The sequence below is a fragment of the Zalophus californianus genome, chromosome 4, assembly GCF_009762305.2.
Source record: "Zalophus californianus isolate mZalCal1 chromosome 4, mZalCal1.pri.v2, whole genome shotgun sequence".
Lineage (NCBI taxonomy): Eukaryota > Metazoa > Chordata > Mammalia > Carnivora > Otariidae > Zalophus > Zalophus californianus.
Genome location: NC_045598.1, coordinates 72,235,004 through 72,254,470, shown reverse-complemented (window position 1 = coordinate 72,254,470; position 19,467 = coordinate 72,235,004). Strand labels below are relative to the sequence as shown.

Sequence of the window (19,467 nt, the reverse complement as noted above, 5' to 3'; positions counted from 1 at the left end):
TAGGATTTTTATTTTATAGAGTAATGACAGAAAAAAGAACCTACTGAGTTAAGTTTAATAACTAAAATATTTCCTAGCTTTCAGCTTATGAAGAAAAGTTGTTGTGGAAGCCATCTACAAATCCATTTACCAAATTTATGGAGAAGCCTTCAATTGATGGAAGTCATTCAGAGAAACTATGTTCTCATTTTACAAGTACACCAGAGGACGAACATTTACCACAGGCTGCCAGTGAAAGTCATCTCAGCTGGTATTCTCAATAATAGCAGGGGATATCTAATTTTCTGATTTCAACATTTCATGTTTTGTCCATACTGTAAATTATTTGAATCAAATACAGCATTCTTTCAAGAGTATCTTCTTCAAATTTAGCAATTCATATATTTATTTATCCTGATTACAAATCAGTACTCATTTAGCAGAATTGGGCTAGGTTTTTGAAATCTTAATGAAAGCAAATAAAAATGAAAGCCTTATCTATTGAGAATTATTAAAGTATTAAGCCTTATAGCTAAGATAAATGAAAATAGAAATACTATGGAATGTTGGAAATGTAGTTGATGAGTACTAATTCACTGTCATTTGGAACATTGCTATATAACAAATACCTGTCATATTTTGCTATTTCCCGTAGAATAAGGAATACACGGGGTGCCTGAGTGGTTCAGTTGGTTGAGTGTTCAGCTCTTGATTTCAGTCAGGTCATGATCTCAGGGTTGTGGCATTGAGCCCCACATTGGGCTCCACGCTCAGTGGGGAGTCAGCTTGAGATTTTCTCTTTCCCTTTCCCTTTGCCCCTCCCCCCAAATAACTAAAATCTAAAAAAAATAGGGAATACACTTGCTATTTATATGACTCCATTGCTTACCAAGATGACAGTCTTTTTTTTTTTTAAGATTTTATTTATTTATTTGAGAGAGAGAGAAAGGACATAAGCAGGAGGAGCAGCGGGCTCCCCGCTGAGCAGGGAGCCCGATGCAGGGCTTGATCCCACGACCCTGGGACCATGGCCTGAGCTGAAGGTAGACAACCGACTGAGCCACCCATGGGCCCCCCAAAATGACAGCCTCAAAACACCATTATTGTCACCCTTGATAGTATAGTCCAGCTTCTATTTAGCTTGTTGTAAATGACAGTGATATTTGGTCATATATAACCATTCTTGACTTTCTTCTGCCCATGGTTTTTAATAATGGACAACTGTCATTTATAGCCAACATCTTATACCCATCACGTTAAGCCAGCAGTAATTAAGAACACAGTCTGCTTTCTGACATAGCCTCTAAGATCCCATCAGTTGTGGATGAGCCATTATATTATGTTTTGTAAAGAAAGAAAAAAAGTTGCCTATTAAAGAAAGATACGATGCTCTCTTATGATTTATTTTATTTATAAATATTGAAAAAGCTCCTTCAAACTTAATTATACATAGATTTTTGACTTCAAATAACTATGCTTTTAAAAAATAAAAATAAATAAAATTTAAGTGAAATAAAGTAGGGTATTCTCAAAATTTTTTTATAAAATTTTTTATACTCAAAATCCAACTTTTTGACTCAGAGTTGTCCTTGCTATTAAGAGTATTGGTGATGTGGCATTTCTTAGGACCATCTTTAACTGAACTAAAACTTATTTGTGCTGGGCTCTTACAATATCATGCAAGCCTATATTGGAGTCTTGCTTCTGGAATGTTGCTAAACATTCCTAGTTCACCAGCTCCTTCAACCCCTCTATGGCCGTCCATTCCTAGGGGGGTTAAAAAGTGCTACACCCCATCTCTGGGGAATTCTTGAAAGCATTTGACACTTTTAGTTCTGGGCATGTGCAGGAAAGAGCTCAAGACTGCTTCTTAACAAAGATTACAAGAAGCATCCTGATTTCAGGATGTAAAAATGTAACCAAAGAGATGTCTCTTACAGTGATACACAGTAGTGTCTAGGTAATCAAGAAGGCAAATATTAATAGTTTTGTTTTGATTGATGATAATGTATTATAAAGTCAAGTGTGAAGGATTTTTGCGATATGGAGAGCTTTAGTTTTTTGTGTTCCGTTTGTTTAGCTTATTTGTTCTTCTGGAGGAATTTTTTTTGTGAAGAACAGCAAGTTTCAAGAAAGCATTTGGGAATGAGGTCTAGAAAGACAAATCTTTTGGGTTTGGAGTAGGGAGTAGAAAGGGAAGTAAAAAAGACATAAACACATTCACACAAATCGTTTTACAAACCAGAAAAGAGATGTTGAACAATTACAAGTAGTACAGTGAAGCATTGCTGTTGGTGGTTTTTGTGTTTTACATATCTAAACGTTTTAAAAACTTTCTGTGTATATTAAGTATAGAAAAATAGGGGAGTATAGGAAAAATTTCATACATTTTCAGTGGCCATTCACTGTTATATTTTGGAGAGCAATTTGTGGAACTGTAATATTTAGTTACGCTGTGCTATATTTGCATAAAAAGTATAACTAGTTTATGTGACAGATTTAACTTAAATTTTATTTGTGCGTATCTAATTAGTCTAAAGCAGGACATCCTAAATGAAAAGACTGATCTGGAAGCAACATTTAAGGAAGCTGAGTTGGCAACCTGTTCTGTAGAATTATTTTTGCCATTATTTAAGGATACCGTTGAAGAGATTAGTTTTGAAAATGTGAGTACCTGACTTATGAACATCTAATAAAATAGACAGCTAGCATAATATTCAGAATGCATTAACTGCAGTTTTGTATCTTAACATAGTTATGCTCACATACTGGTATTTGATATTAAAAATTGCAGGTTTATCAGTCTTCTATGTCATTAGCTGCAATTCTTTTCTTCAGCGATAATCTCAGGCATGCACTTGTTAAGAGGCTAACCTTGGTGCTTAACTTATCTAAAATTGAACTAGAGAGTCAACTATTTCAAGAGGGAATTTAAACAAATATTCTAAGAGAGGAAATTATACCTATTTTCTGTAGTTTTGTATGGAATAGAAACCTGTATTCTAAAATTTCGGTGTACTGAAGTTTGAGTTAGAGACAAAAATAGATTGTATTCTATTCGTTTTATTAAAATAAATGCCTGAAACACTTCGGGGCTTAAGCCCTTATTTTGATTTCATTACTTTAATGTACGATGTACTTTACTATTAATAAGCTTGGCAAAATTTACTATATGAAAAATGATTTTGTTACTAAGATAAAGTATTCTTTGATAATAGCAGTGTTGTATTTTAGAGTGTCTTAATGCTGTATCTTTTTTAGATTTTTTTAAATGTTGTATCTTAAAATGGGTATGTGGTTCTTATATTTTGTCAGGCTAATCTTTTTGCATCCAATTTGAAGAAGATTTCTAAACAGAAGGAAATATTAACAAAAGAATTAGACACTTTTAAACGTGTAAAACAAGCTTTGGAACATCTTAGAAAGACAGAATACCAACAAGTAAGGACCCCTGAGCACTAATTTAATAGATATATTTCTCACTTGAAGGATTTGCTATTTCTGAATCTGTAGAAATTGAATTATTGGTATATTTGAAATGGAAATAATTCTTGAATTTTCGTTTGAAGTGTCAATCATGAAACTAACCCTCTTAACGTTTCACAAATAGTTCTACATGAAAGCAGCATGTTTTTATAGAAAATATATTTGTATTTTCTATCTCAAAATTTTTCATTGTTATATTTCATTTCAGCTGAAATGAAAGAAAGAAAATAACATTTTCTTAGAATTTAAGCTCCATTGTACCATTGTATTCATACATTCATTTATTTTTGGGGTTAGCAGTTTGTTCAGAGGTAATTCACATACCATACAATTCATCCATTTAAAGTGCACAATTCAGTGATTTTGAGTGTATTTGTAGAACTGTGCAGCAGTCCCCACAGTCAATGTTAGAGCATTTTCATCACCACAAAAAGAAAACCCTCCCAGGTCCTTTAGAAGTTCGCCTACCTCCCAGCCTCACCCACCCCTCCTTACCCTATTATCTACTTTTTGTTTTTATGAATTTGCTCATTCTGGAAATTTCATGTAAATAGATTCATATAAAATGTGGTTCTTCATAACCGCCTTTCATTTAGCATAGTGCCTTCAAGGTCATCTATGTTGTAGCACATGTTAGTGCTTCATTCCTCTTTATTGCTGAATAATATTTCATTGTATGGCTATTCCATTTTTATTTGTCCATTCCTCAGTTGATGGATATTTAGGTTGCTTCAGTTTTTGGCTGTTATGCATAAAGCTGCTGTGAACATTTATTTACAAGTTGTTTATATCCAAGAGAAATGAAAATAGTTGTATGCCAAGCAATTCCACTGTGTCCTTCTACAGAGTCCCAAGAGTGGGCTTCATGCAGTCCATGAAATTGTGTGTGCAATTTTGCATGAGATTTACATGGCACAATACTTTTGGGTGAAAGGAATTCATAGCTTTTCACATTCTCAAGCAGGAGTGTGACCCTCAAGATGAATAAACATTTTTCTATGTTCTCATTTAAAATATCTACATAGAATTCTTTTACTAATGTGCTGTGATTCTTTAAAAATAATCTTACTTGCTAAAATTAAGGTTGTTTTTATTTTTTACCTATTTATAAGCACGGTGAGCTTCCTTTGTATACAAGATTTTTGTGGTTTTTGTGTCATTGGCTTGTGTTGTCTGAGGTGTTATTTAGAAATTAGTATATAATTTCATAAACTGTGGACAAAAGATGATTTGGAACACTTAGGCAAAAATCCATCTGATGACCTTTTTAAAAATCTGAACCTTGCATGATAGTTGTCCATATTAATTTCTTAAGTGATGCTTATTCCTCTTCCTACTTTTATATAGAGAGAACTGTTTGTCAATACTGATTTATAATATCTTTTTTTCATAGGTAGGGGACAGTTTATCCAGCATGTTAGAGAAGCTAACTGATAATGAAAGTGAAAATACTGTAAGTCTTTTTATACTTTGTGTCTACTCTGACATTTTTTATTTATATGATGCTTGGTTTTATAAAATTAGCCAACATTATCCAAATTGTGATATTTCTAACTCTTACATTATCTTTGCTGAAGAATCTTAAGAAGAAGGTACTTGAAAAGGAGACCTATATTCAAGAACTTTCTTGTTTGTTTCAGAATGAAAAGGTAAGCAAATTTTGAGCTTAATGCATCATATTTTCTTAATATTGACTCCCTCTTTTCCTTCTTTCCATCCTGACTCCCATATCCTCAGAAATAGACACAGAAGTGGGCGCCTGGGTGGCTCAGTTGGTTAAGCGACTGCCTTCGGCTCAGGTCATGATCCTGGAGTCCCGGGATCGAGTCCCGCATCCGGCTCCCTGCTCGGCAGGGAGTCTGCTTCTCCCTCTGACCCTCTCCCCTCTCATGCTCTCTCTCTCTCTCGCATTCTCTCTCTCAAATAAATAAATAAAATCTTTAAAAAAAAAAAAAAAAAAAAAAAAAAAAAAAAGAAATAGACACAGAAGTGTTTTTACATTATTTGGATATTTTACAAGTTTTTTTAGTTTCTTTTTAAAAGATTTTTATGGTATTTAAATCAGGGTAATTGCATAAATCATTATATATTAGGAACTATGAATAAATTTGTATTTCAATTTTAGTATAAATTAAGGAATTTTAGTGTTTATAGGAGCATTTTAGATATAATTTACTTAGGATAGGTAGGAATTTTTAAAAGGAGATTACCAGGAGCCATTAAATAAAAGGGGGGAGGGGAAAATAGCCCCATAGTTTTATATACAATTTATAATGGGGGGGTCATGGTTAATGTAAAGTGGTGCTTTGCTTTTTATCAACTTTTTAGATCATGTCTAAATATGGATAAAGTTAAAGATTGTGGGGAAATATATCAAATAACACATTTTTTTTGTTTTCTCTGTTACAGGCAAATGCTTTGAAAGCAGACCGTTTTTCACAATCAGTAAAAGTAGTACATGAACGACTACAGTTCCAAATTCATAAAAAGGAGGCAGAGAATGATAAATTAAAAGAATACATAAAGGTTATAAATATTAAGTCATTTTTATAGTTTAAGTGATAAAATTAACGAACAACTATAAAGCCCTTCCTTAGTTCTGGAATTTGGTGTTTTTTTTTTTTTTTTTTTAAAGATTTTATTTATTTGAGAGAGAGAGAATGAGAGAGAGAGAGCACGAGAGGGAAGAGGGTCAGAGGGAGAAGCAGACTCCCTGCCGAGCAGGGAGCCCGGGACTCCAGGATCATGACCTGAGCCGAAGGCAGTCGCTTAACCAACTGAGCCACCCAGGCGCCCCTGGAATTTGGTGGTTTTGGAAGATTTCAATTTAAGTGTTGCCATAGGAAATACATATTTGAGGCAGATCTTAAAGATTTCTGGCTCATCTAAAGATTTGGTTCTAAATCCCAAGACAGAAATGCTCTCTCTCTTTAATACCAGTCTAGGAAGGATTTATAGAGCTTGAATTAAAAAAAAAAAATCTTTCCCATTATATAGTTAATTTATGTTTATTTTGGAAAATTTGTAAAATACAAAGGAAAAAATGAAAATAATTTTTTTTTTAAGATTTTATTTATTTTATTTGAGAGAGAGAGAATGAGAGATAGAGAGCACGAGAGGGAGGAGGGTCAGAGAGAGAAGCAGACTCCCTGCTGAGCAGGGAGCCCGATGCGGGACTCGATCCCGGGACTCCAGGATCATGACCTGAGCTGAAGGCAGTCACTTAACCAACTGAGCCACCCAGGCGCCCCAAAAATGAAAATAATTTAAAAATACTGAAACCATTATTAATATTTTGGAATATAGTATTCCTGTCTATTTTCTACATCTACACATAAATACATACTCACATTTAGTAGGCAGTCAGTAAATGCTTTATTGTTTTTTGTGTTTGTCACTAATGGTAACAACTTTAAAATCATTTACTTAGCTTTGGTGTTTAGAAAACTGAGTAACATTCTTGTCATGCAGTTTTTCTTTAGCAGTGTCATTAAGGGGAATATTTTCATTTAAACTCAGTGGTTTTAATACTCTTCTGGAAGCCTCACAGGCACTTTGAAATAAGAACCTGAGGTCGCTATGACATGACACAAGCTAACTGGATCTATTGTCATTATTTTTGCCAAAGGAAAAGAAGCAGTGTTCTCACTTGGAGAAGAGAAGTGTACAATGATAACCCCCCTGGAGTGTGAGGACATTGGTGTTAAATTTCTGTTTGCTTTTGCACTCCTGAATCATGCAGATGTTTGCAACCTGTGGCATGCTTCAAGACTGTGCTTGGAGTATTTTGGTTTTTGTTTTTCTTCAAGGATGAAAAGCTTTTGCCCAGTAAGGGGACATTAAGCAGGCTTATGCGGAATGTAAATTTTGTCCTTTGTCCTCCTACCTGTGCTTTTTAAGCACTTTCCTCCATGGGTTCCCTGTGTCGTTTGCATGGGAGTCCTAGGGCATTACAGATGAACTAGAGTTGATATTGCATTAGCCTGTCATGGTAAATACAATAGAATACATGTGATTTAACACCTCAGATAATCATCTATCACAATTTACATAAGTTTTAGTTATGTCCTCAAATAGCAGTTGGGAAATTTTTGAAAACATTTCCTTCAGTTTAAAAATGAAATATTGAGTGATATTTTAAAGTTAATTTTAACAATTTTCATGATAATTTAGAGAATATAAGACTAAAATCTTAAGATTTTGCCATGACATTCTTCTAATACTTTAAGTTTAAATTCCTTTACAAAAACCCTACTGTTTAGAAATAATTACAAGAAGTTGCATTAGGTTACTGATCTTTCTACCCTCCTTGTAACATGCAATTTTGGAATTTAAGACATTAAGTTATGGGGGGGGGCGGAATTTAGTTCTTTGATTTATGTTTCACAAGGTTCTTTTTGGAGTACAAAGATAATGAACTCAGTTCGGCAACATAAATCTCATTTAATATTTTAGTTTTGACTCCAGTGAGTCAATTCATTTTAATAGGTCTTGAAAAATTTACATTTTAGTTCTCTGAGAAATATTCCAAAGATACTTTAACCCATTTTTTCTTTCTAGATCTTTATAATATAGCAATTAGGAATAAATATTTTCATAATTTAGAAGAAACAGAATAATTGTCTTTATAATATGCAGCATGTAGAGCTCCTTGGAAATAGGGAAAGGCGAATAGTTGACTTTAAATGTACATTCATTTGGCAAAAGACTGCAAAGAGTCATTTATTTCGAAACCATAAAAATAATTTCATAGTTTAGTATACTTCCTAATAGTGCTCAAATGTGGGATAGGATAAATCTAGTGAGGAAGTCCTGACTGGAATCTTGTGCCAAGGGATTTATTTCACCTTGGTGTTTAAATTGCTTTAGCAAAATGTAGCAATTATTCATGGTGTGCTGATGACACCCTGTGGTTTCCTAGAGGAATGGCAGCTGTATTTCCTGTGGAGTCTGTTCTCTTAAGTAGACTTGTACTGCTCTTACTCATACTTGTTTTCCCCCAACTACTTATTAAAACATTTCATATTTTAATTTTAATAATTTAAATAATTTAATAATAATTTAAATAATTTAATTTAATAATTTTTTTAGTTTAAGTAGACTTCTAGAGACTATTTAACAGTATTTTTTTTAAGATTTTATTTATTTGTCAGAGACAGCGAGAGGGAACGCGAGCAGGGGGAGCAGTAGGGAGAGGGAGAAGAAGGCTTCCCGCCGAGCAGGGGGCCTGATGTGGGACTCGATCCCAGGACCCTGGGATAATGACCTGAGCCGAAGGCAGACACTTAACCGACTGAGCCACCCAGGCGCCCCTGTTTAACAGTATTTTGCTGCTTGTCTTAATCTACTGAGTTCACTTTTCAAAGAGGGCTAGTCTTTAAATCTTATTTAATGTGTACTTCTTAGTCTAAACTCTAGTGGAAGTTAAGAAGCATAGTTTTTATTGATCATGGAGCTAAATAGAAAACCCAATCTTTTACTTTGATTTTTTTTCATTAAAATGATTGTCTAAGAAATGTTAAACTAAAACCTAAATTCTGTAATAATTTTTTTTAGTATTATACAACTTTCAAAAAATGTAAAAGCATTAAAATCTTAGGTCTCTAAATTCTTAGATATTTAGTAGTCAAATACTTTAAATACAAAGTCTTAAAATAATTTGAAATAAAAGCATGAGAGTTACCACACTAAATCATATCTGTCATCCACCCAGCCTATTATTCTGTCTCTAGTTATGTAAGGAAAGAGTCATGCCAATTAACACCATCAAATTCAATGGATAGAAACATGCCCCTTAACATCTTTTCACCCTTACTGTTGTGGATCTGATAGTTATCCATTTAAGCCTCTTCAGTCTTGGAACAGTAACTTCCATAAGGTTACTACTCATTGGATAAAGTAGTACTCTTATTCCCCTTGATGTAACTCTTATAAATGTCAAGGCATGCCCCTTAATTCTAGTAAATTAAAATTTGCAAAATAAGTCTATCTCACCTACCTTTTTTGTGATCTATAGATTTTGATCTAATGTCCTTTAAGCCTTTATCATTTCAACTGAAAAGTCCTGACATATGTAGGGAGCTACTGATTCTTTTGAGCTTTGTGTAATTTGTTTGAATTGTCTCCAGCTCAATTATGGTTTTTTGATTTTCAGTAACTAGTACTATGTATAATATTCTAGATGTGAAATTTTAACAAGTGCTAGTTAATTACAAAAGTTTAAAAAATGTACTGTAATCACCAATATTAGTATCTTTAATAAGAGTAGGATTAATTTTATGTAGGCTTATATATTTTAAATTTGTATTCTATAATGTTACAAATAAACATTGGTGAAACCACCTTTCTTTACTGTTTTGCTTTTTATTAATCCTGTGATTAATCCTTTTGATAAAATCTATGGAAGATTATTTACATATTTTTACAATGTTGACATAAACATTGGAGTTCTAAAATAATTTAAGTACTACTAATATTTTTTTAGAGCTTGGAAACCAAGATAACTGAATGGAACTTACAACTGAGAAAGAATAAGCATGAAGCTGTGGCAATGAAAGAATCAAGCAAACAAAAAACCATAGCTCTAAAAAAGGCATCTAAAATTTACAGACAAAGGCTTAAATACTTTACTGGAGACGTGGAAAACCTTACCTCCCAAATTAGAGATCAGGTAAGTTTATACATTCTTCCTTAACTGTCCTTTGTCCTTAGGTTATGTAGTTAATGTCATATTGCTTAATATAATAATCTTCTCTTAGTGCTACTGATACTAGGAAAACTTTACTCACACTCTTTTGCTTTAGTCTGTTTTGAAAGGTTATAGAAAATGCCACATTTGCATATTGAATTATATCAGTATTTCCTTGGGAACTTTATTAAAGGATATATTAAAAGTGTCCCAATGCATCTATGGCAAGCTAAGGGTAGCACTTCATACATATTCCCCCTTGGAAATGGACAGTGTACATTAGCATATTAAAGGCCCCGAGTAGGAAAAGTAAAACAGCATAATGAAGAGTTTTGAACTCAGAGTTTCTCACCACTTATTTAACCACAGAACTCTTGTTTTACCCACAAAACAACTCTTGGAACTGGTTCTAAGGAACACCAGTTTGGGAAATGCTGATTTATGTTATTAGACCATATGACTGTATTCAGTAATTCACTTCATTTGAACTCTGTAATGCACTTAAAGCCATTCACTGACGTAAACACACCATGTGAAAGTTATCTTTGGGTGTAGTACAAAGTTGAGAACTGGACTTAGTGCTTTGTTGTTTTTGATGAATTATTGTATTTATTCAATTAGCAATTGATAAAATATTTACTCTTTTTAATGTCTCATGGGTATTCCACCTCTTAAGAACTGATGTTAAGACTTATAGAGTTATTAGAGGCTTTTAGAAATGAAAGTGGACTTGCATAAACTTCCTTGTGTAAAGAAAACAACTTGATATTTTATAAGCTCGAGTGTTAACACTTAAAGATGAACGACATTCAGAAGAATCTAACTAGACAAAAAGAATTAAGGACTAAGTTCAAAATCTAGAAGGTCATTAGACCGAGTTGAATGCCTGAAAATATTCTTGAGTGGTGAAAGCTAATCAAGCCATTAACATTCTCGGGATTTTCCTGTTTAGATAGCATTGTGTCACGCATACCCCAGATCATGGTATAGGAAGGCTCTTCTGTTTGTTCATCTTGTGACTTTGGGTGAGGTACTTAACCTCTCTAAGATTGTTTCCTCATCTATAAAATAGGATATAATAATATTCCTATCTCATATGATTGTAGAGAGGACTAAATGAGGAAATATATATCAAAGCACAGTGCCTGGCCATCGTACATTTTTGCCATATTGGCCTCCTTTCTATTCCTCTAATGAGTAGAGTTTTATTGTTTGCTATTATCTCTGGCTGTAATGTTCTTGGATTCACAATAGCTGGTTCTTTTTTGATCATTCGGGTATCTTTTTAATTGTCATCTCTTCAAGGGGCCTTCCTTGACCACTCCTTTTGAAGTAGTCCCACAACAGTCATATCATATCTTGAATTCCCTTCATAGCATTTATTTTATAGATAAAATTTCTGAGTATCTTTACATTATAGTATATTGCCTAACTTACACTTCATATATATATGTATATATATATATCCCAACTTATATACTTCATTATGCAAATAAAAATTCATTTTACATAAAATATGAAAACAGAATACTAGGCTTTATTCAACGTATCAACATCATTACTGTAAAAAAGTATAAGCCAAAAAAGTCTTGCATATAGTAGATGCTAAATAAATGCTTGTTCTGTGACTGGATGAATGATAGAAGGAAAGAAAGAAGCCCCCAATAAATACTGTCTGCTATCATTATTACTTCTGGGTCTTCTGATTAAAAATTATTGTTATTGTCCTCCCAGTGAGTTTGTCATCCTGTAGAATGTAGACAGGGGACACAATGACTATAGCTCACTAGGTGGGTTTGTAAAGAGTAAATTCATTTGACAGTTATTTATTGAGCATCTTCTGTATGCCAGGCACTTTCAAGGCCCTAGCAATGAACAAAACAGACAAAAATCTCTACCTCGAGGAGCTCAGATTCAAAGTCGACAAGCCACTACTATAGTTTTCATGTCTTTGTTGACAGTGTTTGAAAGTCAATGGGGGTGACCTCTACAAAACAGCTTGACATCATTATAGCAACAATAAATAAAGCTGCATTATTAAATGCTATGGAATTATGGAATTGCAGATAGCTTCCATATATATCAATAAGGGGCTTCTTTCTCCTCTGATGTTTATGTGGTTGTTATCATCTTCTATATATAGAATGCAAAATGAAAAGCTCAAGACATAGGAAGGAAGTTATCTTCATTAATTATGAAACATTGTTTGAAAATAGTTATATCAACATCCTTAAAATGTAGTGTTGGAACTGCCACTATGCCCATTAAAGCAATACTACTATAAAGATATTATCAACATTTACTTTAAAAGTTTCCTATATTCAGAGTTGTACACTAAAATTTTCCATATTGAAAATTCCATCCCTTATAGGATGTTTCCTTATTTATATTGTATTTGTGTTTAGAGCCCTGCACAAAACCAAAGGGTTATTCAATTATAAGATGAGTACTTGATGTATTTTTTAGGAAGCCAAGCTGTCTGAAACAATTTCAGCTTCCAATGCCTGGAAAAGTCATTATGAGAAAATTGTAATAGAAAAAACTGAATTGGAAGTTCAGATTGAAACAATGCAAAAGTAAGAAAAAAATTTAGAATCTTTGTACGGGTTAATAAGAAGTGTTTTCAGTTCCTTCCTCTTTAAGCAGTTTGCATTTTGGTTCTTCTGGATTACATGTGGTAAAGGTTGTCCATATGATTCAATATTTTTGCTATTTATAATTTTAAAGACTTCTTATTCTATTCTAAAAATACGATAAAATGATTATCCACTAAAAAGTGCATTGGTGTTCACATTTTGAATTTTGTAGGTTAGTATTTGGAATTGGGTATGTGTCATCTATTATTTGCAGTTAAATGTTAACACTACTTTGTCTTAAAATGGAAGTGATAGTTCTCTACCAAACAAGAATGTGTAAGTAAGAATATATAACAGAGCTTACAATAACAGCACAAATGCTTTCAAATCCTAAAAATTATTGTTCCTTAAAGTGCCTTAATTGCATAACAAAGAAAATCAATGAGTAAAAATGCTTATCTTTTATGCTTTGAAATTTATTACTGATAAACTAATAGTAATGAACCCTGCACATTTGTTTTTAAATGTTTTATTTTCTGTATATTCTCTTCAGTTTTATCATTGTAAACTAGCATGCATAATTCTCTTCTAGAGGTGAGTTATTGCCTCACTTGATCCTTTTATTTAACCTTGGCCTTGAGATTGTGTGTACGTATGTGCATGTGTGTGAATGAGAGACAGACGGCCACTGAGATAATAGTTCAGATATTTTACTGAATAGCAAAGGGAATGGTGTACAATTTTTCATTGGCATCCTCAGTGAGTAAATATTGCTAATCAAGGTTTTGCAGGTAGTAGCCTGGCAGATAACTGCTTCCTGTTCACTTTGTTCTTGTGACTTCTGCTAACTTTAAAACCACATACCCTACCAACATAATTTCAGAAACACACTTAAAAAGTATTATTTGAGTGAAAATTTCTATGACTTTTATAAAATATATCATTTATCTCATAAAGGCAAGTTACGAATCTTTTGGAAGACCTGAAGAAAATGGAAGACGTTGGAAAAAATTCATGTGAAGAAATTCTTAGAAAACTTCACTCAATTGAATATGAAAATGAAACCCTGAATCTTGAGAATACAAAATTAAAGGTAATGAGTGTCCTGGGGTGATGGCTGGCTCAGTTGGTGGAGCATGCAGCTCTTGATCTCAGGGTTGTGAGTTTGAGCTCCATATTGGGTGTAGAGATTACTTAAAAATAAAATCTTTTTTTTTTTTTTAAAGTTAATGTGTGTTCATGTGTGTATGTGAGTATATTGTCTAATGACAACTTAGTAGAAGTAGCTGGAATGGTTGCATGATTAGGATAGTGCTCGTGTCATTTTGACCTTTATGTTTGTAAGGGTATTAGAAGATCATTATAATATGCAACTTCTAAAGCTACATATATATCCATATTTATATATCTATATATACACATAGACACATATTTGTATATAGATTTTTAAGTGTTTATAGTTGTATACACAGATATATGTTAAAGTTGTTTTCAGCAATATTAAATAAGATTTATGAGGTTGAGTAACTGTCTCGACTTCTAAAAACTTTTATTCTTCAGTTTTAGCTGTTGAATCATCCAAAATTACATTAACTTTAATGCGTAAGATTTTTTTCTAGGTGTCATGGTTACGATAGGCTATACCTAAGGCCTGGTCTGTTTGAAACCAGAAAGTATGTTCCTGGCTGCTTCATAACCAGAAAGAATTTTCCAACTTAATCAAATCCAAGGGGTGATTGGTTTGTATGTGTACCAGAGAAAAAAATGGGGAAGAAGTTTTTATACTTTCTGAGAAAAAAAAATTGATTTCTCATTTAGAGATACAAGTAACCAGATGAGACTTGATTAAAGATGACTGCATCAGGGTGCCTGGGTGGCCCAGTCACTTAGGCATCTGCCTTCAGCTCAGGTCATGATCCCGGGGTCCTGGGATGGAGCCCTGCGTCAGACTCCCTGCTCAGCGGGGAGTCTGCTTCTCCTTCTCACTCTCCCTCTGTGTCTCCCTCTCTCTTTCTGTCAAATAAGTAAAATCTTAAAAAAAAAAAGATGACAGCATCATTTTCAGTTCTTTAATACTATTTTTGGAGGATCGTAAATAGAACACAGAAAAGAATCTATGTAAAAAGGCCAGAGTTGGCAGTTCAAAGCAGATGTGGCATCAGAGAACCAACCATCTTTTTAGCTCTGTCTTCTGCCATTCCTAGGTTATGACCCTCATGATCCAAAATGATTGCTGGAGATTGCCCGGGGGAACAGATGAGTTATAACCCATAACTCCCCTTAGGGACAGTTCCTGTAAGTTCCATACCACTCTACTCTTCTACTTATTCAGGCACATGGCCCCAACTAGGTGCAAGGGAAACTAGGGAATGTAGTCTTCTAGTTATCCTGGGCTCTAGCCAAATATGAATACTCATTATTTCCTGCAATTTGTTCATGTTTTCCTGTATCTCTTCCTGTAGTTTTACTATATTTACAGTTTGGAATCATTTTCCCTAGTACCTAAGACCTACCTTAGTTCAGCTCAAGTGCTACCTCCTCCCCAAAGTCTTTTCAATTAGATTGAGTCTCTCCTTATAAACTCCCATCTTCATATGCCCAGAATGCCTAGGGAAGATGTGACATACACTTAGCCTCCATGAATATTTATTGAATGAATGCTTAAAATGTTTTTCTTGGAAGAGGAAGCAATTTTATTATGTTTATTTTCTTAATTTCCTTGATAACCTTCAGAGAGAAAGGATTAAGATAATATTTCATCAATTATAAATCTAATTTTTAATCAAATGGTAAGTAGAATTAATTTTAAATTACATAGTATGAGAATCATTGGGTTAAAGTTTACATCTTATATTCTGTTAATAATTCAGAAACATGTATTTTTAATGTATTATTCTTTGGGATTTTTGTTTAAGGAAAAAAAGCTAGGTGTATTTGGCATATGTTTCTGTAATGTAAAATTGCCTAGATGTATTTTGTTACTTTAATGACTTTAGAATAATTTTAGATTTTAACATTTCAAATGAAAAAAGAATCTAGCTGATAATGCTTCCAAGACCCAGTGACCTCTTCTTTTGAAATTGCAAGAGTTTATTTGGATGGTTGTAAGTTCTATTTGTTCATTATAAAGAGCTGAAAAAAACCAGAAAAGCATAAAGGGAAAAATTTAAAAATCACTTGTAATCTCACAACTCAAAGAAACTAAAGTTACCATTTTAGCATATAGTTTTGGGGATTTTGGACTAGTTCCAATGTTTTGCTACTATAAATAATGTGGGTAGTTTCTTTGAGTCTTTTTGCCTGTTTTCTTAGGATAAATTTCTAGGATTGTAATTATATGGTCAAAAGGGAGGCTCATTTTTGGTGTTATATATTTCCAAATTACCCATCAGATGGGTCACTATATTTTTCCCAGTACTTAGACAATTTTAAAACAAATCTCTCCAAATTCGCTAGGTGTTCTCATCTAGTGTTGGGGCTTTAAGTACCATCTATATCCTAGGAGGGGGCTCTCAAATTTGTATCTCTAGCCTAGACCTTGCCCCTGAATTCCGGACACATCTTCTATTGCCGACTCGAAATCTCCACTTGGATATTTAGCAGGTGTCTCAAAGTTAGCATGTTTAAAATAGAGCTCCTGTATTCTCCTAAATGGCTCATCCTACAGTTGTCCGCATCTCAGTTAACAACAATTGTCTGTCCTTTCATCTGGTGTCATCCTTGACTCCTTTCTCTCCCACCTGCTTCCAGTCTGTCAACAGATCTCCTTCACATAAATGCAGGATTTGACCACCTCTCCCCAGCACCACTGCTGTTGTCTTGGTTTAAGCCACCATCATCTCTCATAGTTGCGGTGACTTCCTGACCCCCCTTTGCGTCCACCCTTGCCGCTGCAGTCAGCTTTCAGTGCAGCATAACGTAGTTCCCATACAAATGTAAGTCAGACCATGTCACTGCTCCACCCAAAACCCTCCAATCATATCTGGTTAATAAACACTTACAAAGCATTATTCCATCTGGCTTTCCAGTACTTCTCTGACCTCATCTCCTTCCATTCTCCCCTTTGTTTTCTCCCTTCCTGCCACATTAGCCTTGCTGTTTTTCCCCTAACTGGCCAGGGCTTGTCCCACAGTTGCCTTTCTCTGTGGGAATTCTCTTCCCTCAAAGAGCCACACTTCCTTTCAGTGTTTGCTCAGAGATCCCTTTCTCCGGAGGCCTCCCTGGCCCGTCCCCAACATGTCATTCCTATCCTGCTTTTGTGTATGATATGTTTTACTTCATATTCTTGTTTTTTGTTAATCTATCCCCTTTGTGTCTGTCTATATGTGGAGTACATAAGCCCCATGAAGGAAGGGATATTTTGGTTCTTTCATTCATTAATAAAAGAATATCCAGTGTCTAGAGCATTTTTCAATAACTAGTAAATGTTTTTTCATGTATTTTTTGATTGTGTACATTTCTGCCTTTATGAATTACCTATTCATTATCCTTTATATGTCTTTTTTTCTAATTAATATGTAAGAACCCTGTACTAAGGGTATTAATCTTTTGTCATAATTTGTTACTCTCTTTTACATTTTATTTGCCTCTTAAATTTTTTGAGGGGGCAATGAAATTTAGAGAGATATATTTACACACATGTATCGATACATTTTTTTTTCTTTTATGGCTTCTGTTAAGTCTGTCGCATTTCTGCGTATCTTATAAGTAGAAGCACTGACTGCCTGCAATCCAGACTATCTTCTCAAGGATGTATAGTGAGCATCCTTGGAAGATAGCCATGTTTTCTTACCAAAGGGTAGACGTGCTTACTGCCTGTTGGGAGAGATCTGGGTTCCCTAAACTCAGGGGTGCTCCTCTGCAGTGCATCCCACTGCGTGTGCAGGTGTCATCTGGCCCTCATTGTGTCGCCCTGGGGGAACCGGGGCTTGGGAGACAAATGCAAATCTGACATCTGGCTACCGCTCTTGCTGTAATCAAGTTTTGTGTCTCTGACCCAGGAGTCTCAACGTCTTCTGCTAACATGCGTGAAACTGTTCTAGGCTCACTTGTCAAGTTGGAGGGTAAAATCCCAAACCCTTACAGTACTTGATATCTTCTTCTGATTTTATGCTTAGTAGGGGTTTTGCTACCCTAAAATCAAAATTTTAGCTGTATCTTCTGTGAAAAATTTTAAAAACTTTATTTTTAAAATATAAATAAATATAAAAAATAATGTTGGGGCAAGTAGTTCATCTATTTTTTCTTTCTAATAGTTAAACAGTTGTCTTATTACCATTATTTAGTGATCCATATTTTCCTCATTGATTTAAAAATTCAATCTTCATCATATACTAAATATAACTTTAGTGTATTTTTCTGTTTCTGTTCCATTGACCTCTATATTCTTACATTGGTATCTTGAAATTTTTAGTTCTTTATACATCTTAATATCTAATAAGTACTGAGATTCTCTACCTTAATATTCCTTTCAGAATTATATTAGTCTTTCCCATTTATTTTTCCGTATGAGTTTTAAAATTAATTTTGTCATATTCCCCCTCCTCCCAACTATTATGCTTTTGATTGAAATTGCATTTAAAGTGTTACCCATTTGGAAAAAACTGGTATGTCAAATAGTATGAGTCTTTCCATCTAAGAACATGGTATTTTAAAAGTTTTAGAAAAATTTAAAAAATATATCTTACATATAAGTCTTATAGTTACTCATGAATATTACTGACTTTTGAAAATTCTTAAATTGAAGTGGTAATTATATGCAGTAACAGTGATTATTAACCTTTCGATAAATGAGTTATATTTTTATAATCCTAGCACTGGAGTATAAATGAATTCTAATGATTTATAAATCTATTTATATTTTCCTTGCTAGACTACACTTGATGCTTTGAAGGATGAGGTGATTTCTGTTGAAAATGAACTTTTAGAATTGCAAGAAGTAGAAAAACAACAGAAGACCCTTATTGAAGTATATAAAACTCAGGTGATTATTGCGCTGATTTTAATGTTAAATTTTGTAGGCAATTTAAAACACTATTTTTTTATGATCTAAATAAGCAGAATTGAAGAAAGGTAGAGCTATTAGTTTATGATAGAATATATGTTGCATATATTTCTTAAGGTCCCACATATTTTTATAAGTAGATGATTCTGCTGATTCCCGATTCAAACATTGACTGTGTATGTATTGGCTATTCCTAAAAGTAGATCTAAAGTTAATTATGTAGGTGTAATATAAATCTTATGAATAATATTGTTAAACTTAGTATATTGTCATCTTAGATATTTAATGGCATTGATTTAGAATAATAACTCCCTTTTAGGGTCATTAAAACTCAGTACTCCCTCTTTCCCAATAAATAAAATAAAATTCTGACTTACGCACATGAAAGACCTGGATAAGAATTGTGAAAATATATATGGAATAGAGCTGTGTTCAGTGGCAGTTTATAGAAAACCTTATGTTTTGGAAACTTTGTAGTATTCAAGAAAAACTTTACGAGATGCGGGTCCTTAACGATGGTAATAAACTGGTCAATAAAGAGCTGGATTTTACTGGAAAAGAGAGCATTTGCATTAAAGAATAATGAACTAAAGATAAAAGCTTAAGGAGGGCATCCTGTTGATAAGTAGGAAGGAAGTTCATCTGGATGGTTAAGATGGAAAGATGGAGTCAAGACATCTAGTTAGAATCCTGCAGTCATGTGGAACTTACCAGAGGTAGGATGGAGGTTGTGG

General features: G+C 33.7%; 1 protein-coding gene across 8 annotated transcripts in view; it reads left to right on the top strand.

Moving 5' to 3' along the window:
* The window catches only part of ODF2L (outer dense fiber of sperm tails 2 like), an 86,492-nt gene that overhangs the window by 50,524 nt on the left and 16,501 nt on the right, over nt 1-19,467 (top strand). For all 8 annotated transcript variants that reach the window (XM_027570293.2, XM_027570231.2, XM_027570249.2 and 5 more), the window contains 10 exons: nt 78-250; nt 2,513-2,645; nt 3,295-3,420; nt 4,859-4,918; nt 5,043-5,114; nt 5,875-5,991; nt 9,950-10,135; nt 12,620-12,729; nt 13,687-13,822; nt 18,602-18,712. In XM_027570293.2, coding sequence (XP_027426094.2) covers nt 78-250; nt 2,513-2,645; nt 3,295-3,420; nt 4,859-4,918; nt 5,043-5,114; nt 5,875-5,991; nt 9,950-10,135; nt 12,620-12,729; nt 13,687-13,822; nt 18,602-18,712 — 1,224 coding nt within the window. The remainder of the gene's footprint in view (nt 1-77; nt 251-2,512; nt 2,646-3,294; nt 3,421-4,858; nt 4,919-5,042; nt 5,115-5,874; nt 5,992-9,949; nt 10,136-12,619; nt 12,730-13,686; nt 13,823-18,601; nt 18,713-19,467) is intronic.